Source organism: Lathyrus oleraceus, chromosome 4 (assembly GCF_024323335.1).
Source record: "Lathyrus oleraceus cultivar Zhongwan6 chromosome 4, CAAS_Psat_ZW6_1.0, whole genome shotgun sequence".
Classification (NCBI taxonomy): Eukaryota; Viridiplantae; Streptophyta; class Magnoliopsida; order Fabales; family Fabaceae; genus Lathyrus; species Lathyrus oleraceus.
This window is the reverse complement of record NC_066582.1, coordinates 68212729-68223455: the sequence shown is the minus strand read 5'-3', so window position 1 is coordinate 68223455 and position 10727 is coordinate 68212729. Positions and strand designations below refer to the sequence as shown.

The following is a 10727-nucleotide window of genomic DNA, read 5'->3' as shown; positions in this document are numbered from 1 at the left end:
TGACCATACTACAGTAACAACTTACATTAATAGATATCAAAGTATCCAATTTGACATTTACACATCTGGCCTTAAGTCAGTTCTGTTATCCTCTTGAAGAACAGACTAAGTAACATGCTGAAGTATAGCAGAACACCACTTTGTCTACTGTTCAGTATATGATGAATGTCATAACATCCAGTTTGACATTCAGTCAGTAGGCCTTATGCCAGGTCTGGTCTTTCCTTGATAACCAGACTGGAAATAAATACTAAGTTCTAACAGAACACCAGCTGTTCTATTCCTTAGTATCTGCTGACAGGTATAAATGTCACATCATCCAGTTTGACATTCAATAAATCCTGTATTAGCTAATCCTGCAGTAACTACTCAAGTGTGTCATGACATCGGTCAAGACATCAGAGTACAGTTAGATATTCTAACCTACAATGCAGTCACACATACACACCATGTCATGACATCAGTCAAGACATTAGAATCCAGCTAGTGTTTTACCATATAATGCAGCCAATCAAGCACCTACAGTGATGTATCATGCCGAAAGAGAAGGAATGTGTTACTGATATGACATTGAATTTGGTTCAACCGAAAAATATACTTGCAACTTTGAAACGTAAAATACCAAAAAATATCTCAAATATCAACCAAGTGTACAATATCTGATACAAAACTAGCAAAGCGTTGAAGGGGGATATAACTAAAATGTAACAACTCTTGAAACTGTTGGATGATAACATGTATGTGTCTGGGTACCGTACGTGCGAGGATGGAGTTACCGTTAGAGATATATTTTGGACTCATCCTCATTCCATCAAGTTGTTCAACATATTTTCTATTATGCTCATACTTGATTCAACGTGCAAGAGAAATAAGTATATACTTCCATTATTTAAAATGGTCGGTGTTTCCTCTACTAAGAAGACATTTCTAGAGAGCGAAAAAAAAGAGAATGTTACTTGGACCTTGAAGGTGTGTCTGGAAATGTTGAAGGACCAAGAAGAGATTCCTAAAGTGATTGTTATCGATCGTGATACCTCCTTGATGAATTCGGTTGCAAAGGTATTTCCTAATTTGTATGCATTACTTTGTAGGTATCACATAACAAAGAATGTGAAAAGATGGGTTAAACCCGCGGTAGGGATGAAACATATAAAGGCCAAAGATGGAAAAATGGTGAATGAGGGTATGACTGTGGAACAAATAATGGATGCATGGAAGCATATAGTAATTTCTTCCGCTAAAGAATTATATTCTGATTCCGTTATGCATTTCAGGAAAGTGTGCGAAAAATATCGTGATTTGTAGAAATATCTCGAAAGCACAATTCTGACCAGGTGAAGGAGAAAATTGTTTGTGCTTGGACCGGTCAGGTTAGTAAGGGAGATTTGTGTAAAGGAAAATTCTTAACCGAGTTGAGTTTGCCGATGCTACATTGAAGAATTGATTGAGAAATAGTAAGGGAGATTTGTGTAAAGATTGGGACTCCGTGAACCAAATGATTTAGAACCAACATAATGAGATACAAACATCATTTGGTCGGAGCATCACACTTTTGGAACACAGATTTAAAGACAACAATCTTTATTCTCAGTTGGTCGACAACATATCTCGAGCGAGTTTAAATTATATTTTTCATGAAGCTAAACAAACTGATAATGTAGGCTCTGATAGCGCAAAATGTGTATACATAATTGTGAAAACATATGGTCTCCCATGTGCTTGTGTTATTGCAAAAAAGGTGAAACTTGGTAGTCCGATAATAATGGATGAGGTTTTAACTCACTGGAAGAGGCTTAGGTTTGATGACACGATGGTAAATCGGATATATCTATCTTAACCGAATGGAAAGTGATACAAGAGAGATTTTTGAAAGTCGGTGACAACATTAAACTCCACATCAAAGAACAATTGAGGAAGATTGCTTATCTAGAAACCACTGACTTGAAACCACCCTCTCAACCGACAAAAACAAAAGGTGATCCGAAGACGCTCAAGCCTACACTGAGTGACACTTCAACAGTGCAGTCTCATTCATTTTTTGAACATGTTAAAAATGTTTTTTCGAACTCGCCAACTCCAAAATATCAAAAAAGTGTTTTCAAAGGAGCTCGCATTAGCAAACCACCTCCTTTGCCGTCTCCACCAAAGATTTTATTCATTGACGAGATGCCGCTTTTTATGCACAAATATATCGAGTGGATTGTCAATGTTAAGGGGGATGATAATTATGGTTATCGAGCTGTTTCAAATTTACTTGGTAAAGGAGAAGATAATCAAACACTTGTCCATCATCAACTTATCCAAGAGTTGATGACTCATAAAGAATCATACACACAACTATACAGAAAGAAAGAAAACTTCGATGAAGTTTATGAGTCTCTTGTTCTTTGCCTTAGTGGACCAGTACCGGAGGAAAAATGGATGTGCTTCTCTGAAATGGGTCACCTCATAGCATGTCCGTACGATAGAGTGTGTATTGATCTTATACGATACGGTTTTTCGGAAACCTTTTTCTCACTGGACACCGTGCCACCTCAAAATCCAAATGATCGTATTATATGTATTGGGTGAATTTCAAAATCACGACATTTTGTTCAAGTTTACTTGAAACCGGGGTGCCCTACACCACTTACATCACCAGAGTGGGTAACTCATTCAACAACAAAAGTCGAGACTTGGCTGGACCATTTTGTGGAAAGGATGCAAAAGTTCGAGAAATTGAGCAACATTGAAAGAGAATCAAATGCATAAAAGTCAAAGGGGGTATCACCCATAGATTTAGTCGGCGACAAATGTTTCGATTCGTTTTAATTTTCTGTTTAGTCGGACAAATAAGTGTATGCAATTATGTCTTAATATTAATGAAATGTAATATATGCAATTTCTTAATATTTTAACATTTTTTTATTATCTTTTCCACAACATTTGTTCATTGTCAAACAAAGTATTCAATTAGGTTCTGTTTTCAAAGGCTCTATTTTCTGCCTGTTCAAGAGAGATTCTGGAGATGTATCTCTGGAACAAGATAATAGGGTGTGGAACTGGAGATATATCTCCGGAGTCAGCATGTTAGATTTTGAATGGTCCATATTTATCTACAGCTTCTATAAATTAAAGTGCTCTTGTTTTTTATTTCACACAAACTGAAAATGTCTCAAACGTCACAAATAAACATCATTTGGTATGTCACAAATGTCTCATTCTCCACCGTGACATTCAGACGAAAGTTTAAGATCAACAAGTACACCTCTCTTGCAGATCTGAAATACAAAATTCAAAATCCCCTACCTTATGGAGACAATCGAAAAATTATGAAGTTCGAGTACCGTTCACCGTCGATTGACAACGGGGGGAAGGTTGAGTTCAACAAACTTTGAGCTCAAGACAAGTGCGGATGTAAGGGCTATGTGAAATATATTTTTCCGTTTTGAAACAAAAGTTCCGCTCGATCTGGAAGCAACGATTTCAAGATCGATCAAAGATATTGTGAATATGTTGAAGCATCTACCTGGATATTGAAGTGAAATGTTGCATTTTATGTTAAAATCATTTATGTAATGCTTATTTTATGTTATGAATGTTAATTTTATTTTGTCAAATTACAAGTTTTTGATTTCTACCTCTGATATTGTTGTACATACGTTACGAAAATGCATCTACGAATATATTCTAGAGATGCATCTTCAATTTTAAAAAGAACTCAACTAATAAGATGTCACTCAGATTAGCCTACGTTGTGTGTATTGAGTGCGTCCGAAGATGTATCTCTAACATCTGTAGACCATTTAGTATTTTCGCATGGTATACCATGCATTTCTTAATTCCAAAAAAAATTCGACCAATATTAAACTGCCACATCAATGCAATGTAATTAGAAAGGAAGAGAAAAAAAATCAAAAAATTGTTAAATAATGAAAAACAAAACTGAAAAGTTTAAGGAAAGAATTAAAATATTAAAAAATTAAAATAGATTACATAAAATGCATTTAACCTAAAATAATTTTTATTTTTTATTTATGATTAATTATCATGTAATATCGATTCATCATCATCACCCATTTATATTACTTTATAGATTTTTAAAATAAAAATTATTTTAATATCTAACGTAACTTCTGGTATAGTATTTCAATTAATTCCTAAAAATAAATAGGGAATAACGAAAGTAGTTGGATCAAATTATTTTGGCAACAAAACCAAAATCCACCATTTTGACTTTGTTGGTGAGTTCTTCTCCCTTTCGCTGATTATCAAATCACCTTTACATCGCATTCTCACACTCTCTTTACACCGAAACCTTGAATCCTTTCTTTCATGCTGCATTGCCACTCATATTAGTATTTAATTCGTTTGAATTTCATTGTTTCTCTGAAGGGAGAGAATTTTGAAATGGCGGCAACGTCAGAAGCTATGAATCAATTCGATGAATCGATGAAGAAACAAATAGCAGTAATTTTGAAGGTTGTGCTTCTGAATAAATCGCTAAAAGAGGATAATATTCCATGCGAAATTGACGAGGTAGTTACTTACTGATTCAATTAATTAATTGCATTTTGTTATCGTGATTATTCTTATGGATATTGTAAAAAAGGATGAATTTTTTTTAGGGTCTCTTTTTGGGTTCGATTGGTTCTGCGGGGAACAAGGTTGGTTTGAAGAATGTTAATGTTACACATATTTTGACTGTGGCTGGGAAAATTGCACCTGCACATCCTGGAGATTTTGTCTATAAGGTTATAGATGGTAAGATTGTGATGATCAGTGAAGTGATTTTGACTTTGATGATGTTTTATGTTTTTTGATTTTGGTTTTGGTGATGTTTTGATTTTGAGTTTATGGAATTAATGCAAGTGAATTCTTTATATTTTGGACTAAACAAAGAGCAATGTTAATTAAGTTCCAATATTAGTTAAAATATAAGGCTGAGCTTATGTATTTGCAAGTTTTAAATAACGGCTGTGCAAAGACTTTTGCGATTTCGGTGGGTATAGGTGTTGCGACACTGATTGCGGTTGTCGCGGTGTGAATTAACCATAGTTTGTTCTTTATCATAAAAATGGTGAATAATAGTATCAGTATCGTCACCTTCCGATACCGTTTTTTCGCGGCAACAGACCGTTTCCTTTGTATTAGAAAGATGATTTGGTTGTTAACTTTTGTTACTTTATCGGAGTTCTTAGTTATTTCCATGTTTATGGATTATTTGAGTTGCATTTTATTTAATATAAGGTTAGTTTAAAGAAATAATGTTAAAGTAGGGTAAAAAGAAGAAAAGTCAGGGTAGGATGAGTCTTCCAGAACCCCGATTAGGACAGGTTTGGGTAGCCATTTTTCATTTCGGCCAGGATGGGGTGGGTTTAGGGAGGCGAATCTAATGGTGATCAAAACCAACCCCGTTCCCATGACCATTGTGTGCTTTAGACAATGTTTTGTTGGCTTTTTTGAAAGTCTGTATTTTGATCTTGAACAGTTTAGTATGAGTTGAGATTCTTCCAGGACTTGACACTTTTGACGAAAGAGAGGTTTTTTACTAATATTTGCTGTTAGTTGCTGTCAAAATATTTCTGTCTATCTTAGAAATTGTATTTTGTAGAACCAATTGGTTTTATTGTATAGAATAGATATAGATGATCTATCATCTCAGAATATCAATTGTCTTTTAACAGACTCGTGTTGTATTGTGTTCTACTATGTAAGACTGATCCGTATTTGAGATCCTTGTTGCTTGTAATTAAAGTTGGTTATGATTATATTGATTACACTCTAATTATGAATGATCTGAGTTTGTAATGCATTTTTGTCTTAAGTAATTTACGCATGTAAGACTGTATTGTATCCATACTAAAGTTACAGTTTTGTTGGAAAATTGAGGAAGTTGCTGACAAAGAGGATACCAACTTAACACAATACTTCAACGACTGTTTTGAATTTATTGACGAAGCCAAAAAAAACGGTGGATATGTTCTGGTTCACTGTTATGCTGGAAGATCAAGGAGGTAAGTTTCATTGGTCCAATCTTTCTCCCTTGTTTAAAACATGGGATCACTTCTTGTTCTTTGTGAAAACTATGATTTTGCTTAAGACATGTGGCAATAACTTATTTGAAACCTGTTTTACTTTTATGGCTTTTTTGTTTTGTTTTGTTTTGGTTTAAATTTCTAGAATGTTGTTTCTCAAACAATAAACTAGGAGTAGCGCGTGGAGACGGAAGAAGACCTAAAAAAATTATAAGAAAAATTATTAATGAGTTTGATGGAGATAAGATATAGAACATTACGGCATCGTTTGGTCTATGTAGCCGACCATTCTTAGTGGGAGAATTCTGTGTTGTTGTTGTAGAGTGAAAGTTAAGCATGGAGCTGGAGATTCATAAATGATGATTATGTCCTTGTTTACTTCAAGCCTGTGACTTAAATTCTGCACAAAGTTCATGCAGCATTTTCCTTTCTTAATGTTCATATTGGAACTTAAAAAAAGAATCTTGATATTTGTATTGTTCATTTGACTATTTCCTTTTTCATTTGATCAACTGGAAAATCTGGTTCTAAATTATTTCCACCTTGCAGTGTGACCATCATTGTGGCATATCTGATGAAGTATCGTGGAATGAGCTTATCTGAAGCTCTACAACATGTAAAGAACAAAAGACCAAAAGCAGCTCCTAACCGTGGTTTCATTCGTCAGCTGGAAGACTTTGAGAAATCTCTTCAAGGTGAAAACTGCATTAATATTGAATACCATTAAGTATCAAACATATATATTTTTAAACTGATACACCTCTATAGCCATAGCCAACAAAATACATTTACGATTTACATTTAACATGTGAAAAAGCTTGTAAAAAATCCGGAAGTCACTTTGCTTAAAAGCATTTACGACGATGCTTATTGCTTAATCTAAGAAAATTTGACTTGTAATTAATATTGTTATCTAGCCGTGTGTGTGCGCGCATGACAAAGCAAGTAAAAAGGATTTTGTAATAATTTGTTTGAGGTTATCATATCTAGATAGCTGGAAAATGAGGCGAGTTGAGTCAAATTTTCCTCAACTCGGTTCGACTTGATAAATATTGGTTCACTTTAATACTCGATTTGAGTTTGATTTTTTTTTTTAAAATTCAAGCTCGATTCATTTAAAGTTCACAAACAAAATATAACTAATTAAATTTATCTCGTTAGAATCATTTTGTTTGTTTACTTAACAGATTTAAAAATTATTTTTTAAAGTCTATTTTTTTTTTATATTTTATATTTTAAACTAATATTGTTTTTAAGTAAAATATTTAGAAAAATAAATAAAAATTATAAGATTGAAGTTTAACTTTTTCTCAAAAATCCTTGGACATTTTTATTTGATATAAGAATTTTATTAAATAAAAGAAACTTAATCTTTAATTGTTGTATATATTATTTTTTTAATATGATGTAGTTTTTATTTGTGTAATTATTTTTAGAAATATTTTGTTCACATGAGAATATAAATAATCAATTAAAACCATCCGTCAGATTTAAAAGAAAATAGAAGATTAAGATTTAAAGTATGTCTTTAAATCTATTCTTAGAGTTAATATAACTCTTTTCATATATAATTGAGTTGAGTTAATGAGTCGACGGTAAATAATCAATTTATTTTAATTTATAAATTTATTTTTTATTCATATTTAATGATTTAGTTGTGGAATCGAATTTTAAACTATATTCAAATTGGTTTGGTTCATCAATCCTAAATATATTTAAAAATAATTTTGAGAAAAGAAATATTAAAATATCTGTACAAGATTTTTAAATAACTGCAACTGTTTGAGTGTTCTTCAACTTTCTTTTAAAGTATTTTTTATATTCCAAGCGATGCACATAAAAACACTACCCAATTAGCCAAACTCAATGTTGGATGCCCACACTTTCTTGATATAAATTAGAAGTATACATGTTTCGGTTTGGGTTCCATTTAGTCAAAACTATGACTTAATTCATAGGTTTGAGTGAGATAAAACATTTTTTAATACACCTTATATACTATTTAATCATCATCTAAAAATCTAAAAATATCTTCAGATTTTAAAGATATATCTCTGAACACACTTCATTTCAGGTAACATAATTCATTCGTTTCTGAGTCACCCAATTTTAATGATTTAAATTATTTTGAAAATGTATTTCTGAAAAGTCTTCGGAAATACATTTTCAAAAACTTTTTATTACTTTGAAGATCTAATCCCTTTTAATTTTTAATGATTTCCTGTAAGAGTATATGGTTTATTAAATTTCCAAAGGTGTCCCTTTTAATTTTTAGAATTTAGACTCATACTCTTTTAAAGAATTCATCAATAGAGATGAAATTGAATCAATCGTAGTGAGTTGCCACCCTCGTAAGATCCATAGATATGAGTGAACATATTTAAAAGATTGATTAAAATTATGCATAACATTCTTAAACTTCACTATGTATTGTTTGTCTAGAATGCAATTATCACAAAATTCTAGTTTATTCAATTTTTCACTATGTAGCAATTCTTTTTAACAAGTTCAACTAAACCTCTTTCACCAACAGGTCATAATCTCAAATATCACAACTTAGATTTGTCAATAAGGTCTTGGATAGCTAATGATACATGACCAATAACAATGGAACCATTCCAAATATACAACCCTTACATATTGGAGCCTGCGTTTAGCCATTACAAAAGTACAACCCTTACATATTGGAGCCTGCGTTTAGCCATTACAAAAGTACCATGATAAATTTTCAACATCCTAAATTCAATACTAGTGTTATAGCTTAGATCATCAAATATCCTTATGGAAAAAAAATTCGCTTAAGTAACATACTTCTCATTGCGTAAAAAAAACTCACGATCATCGAACATTTTTAATTTGATTGTACCAGTACCATGAACTTTACCAGCCTTATTGTTTTTTGAATTAAACAACTCCACATTTTTCGGCTCCACAATTTAAAAATATTTTTTCTTGGACACATGTGATAAGAGAAATATGACTCTATAATTTAACTCTTCACTGTCTCCAAACTTGTTACCACTAATGCACTAATACTTTTATAACCATCTTTATATGAAGCAACCACAATCTGAACAGAATCACCTTGTTCCCTCTTTTGAAACAATCCTTCTTTAAGTGACTGATTTTGTTACAAGTGAAACATTTAAACTTTGACTTATCAAAACCCTTGGACTTGAACTTGAAATTTAACATGGATCTACTTCCTTTATAGTTTTCTCTACTCTCACTCCTTGCTCTTGAGTCACTTAAGTCTTCACCGTCATCGTCAACCTTCAAGTTTTTGGTCTGAACTTAATTCAAAGTGATAGTATCTCCCTCACCATACATAAGAGCATCCTTGAAGTGCTCAATGGATCCAGGGAGCTTAACAAGACTATATATTTGTTCACATCATAAATCTTTACCTAAATATTTTGTAAGTTGTTAATGATCTTGTGAAATTCTACCAACTGCTCCAATATAAATTCAAGCTTGTATCTCATTTGTAGTCTTCTTCCTCTCAACTTCTCTGAATGCTTTATCTCTGAAGCACAAGATAATTGCACTTTTAGCGTTATCCCCCCATCTCGATCTTCTCAATTTGGGTTAGGCCTGTAGGCATCAATGACTCCATTTCAATGCTTTCTACACACCTTTGTTGAATTAGTATTGTTTGGATCTTCATCTTCCACAATTCGATGTCGTTTCAGGAAAATTATTGATGTACCATTTGGAATCCATAACGCTCACTTGTAAACTTAACCCCTTTTTTCTCATGGTTGACGCCATTTATCTTGAAAAACTGATAGAATAATTTAAAGTTCAAACACACAAAGACTTTGATGTGCGGAAAAAAGAATACGAGCAATAAACCAAATAACTTATGTGTAATAAAAATATAATAGCCATGATCACATAGAAAATTGTTCCTCCGGTACGATCAAGTAGCTCTTTTATTCACTATGCTTTAAAATTGTTATAAGATATTACAATATAAGTTACAAGAAAAATAAAGCCTTTTGAATTTCTAAACCAAACTCTATTTTCTACTTAAATATTTTCAAATATCTTCTACTTTTAGTATAAGAATCACACAAATCCAAAATATTTAAAAGGTTTAAGTGTTTCACAAATTCCTTTGATAATTTCAAAAGGCAACAAAAGTCCATGAATACAATTCTAAAAATTTATACCATTTGCTCCTCACCAAGATTGCTACCTTATGTACAATATGTTAATAAAATGAGAAAAGAATGTATTATAATTATCAAAACTTTAACGGATCACTACAAATATGACTAATTAACGAACGGATTCAAGCCAGAAAATCTCGGACTTGAAATTTTAAGACATATTACAAACATTTAACTATTTTTTTATTGCTATAAAAGTCACTCTCTTCCTTCATTTTATAATAACATATAATGACAATTCTTTTGAGAGAACAAAATCAAAATAGAGTTTTAGCTACATGGTATTGGTGAAATTATAATACACAAATGATATTTCTACACAGTCAGGTTACACCTATACCATAAATAATATCTTTTTAATTTTTTATTATTAAATTCTCTCTCCTGCTACACCAACATGTGCATTTGTTTTTAATTTACATATATGTATATTTTAATGGGTCTACCTGCACCATAAACAATACCTATTACATAAATATAAATGTATTTAAAATATTATAGTAATAAATATTTTTTTATAAAAATATAAAAACTA

General features: G+C 31.9%; 2 protein-coding genes across 2 annotated transcripts; both read left to right on the top strand.

The window, feature by feature from the left end:
- Nucleotides 1-894: 894 nt before the first annotated feature.
- On the top strand, nt 895-2571 carry LOC127136054 (uncharacterized). The gene is made up of 4 exons (XM_051062659.1): nt 895-1224; nt 1335-1370; nt 1592-1813; nt 1918-2571. Exons 1-4 carry the CDS (start codon nt 895-897, stop codon nt 2569-2571), a joined length of 1242 nt encoding a protein of 413 aa, XP_050918616.1.
- A 1536-nt stretch (nt 2572-4107) lies between these two features.
- Nucleotides 4108-6921, top strand: LOC127073415 (dual specificity protein phosphatase 1). Its single transcript, XM_051014566.1, has 5 exons — nt 4108-4223; nt 4375-4518; nt 4608-4743; nt 5876-5996; nt 6567-6921. Exons 2-5 carry the CDS (start codon nt 4390-4392, stop codon nt 6742-6744), a joined length of 564 nt encoding a protein of 187 aa, XP_050870523.1. The 5' UTR covers nt 4108-4223; nt 4375-4389; the 3' UTR covers nt 6745-6921.
- Nucleotides 6922-10727: the final 3806 nt, after the last annotated feature.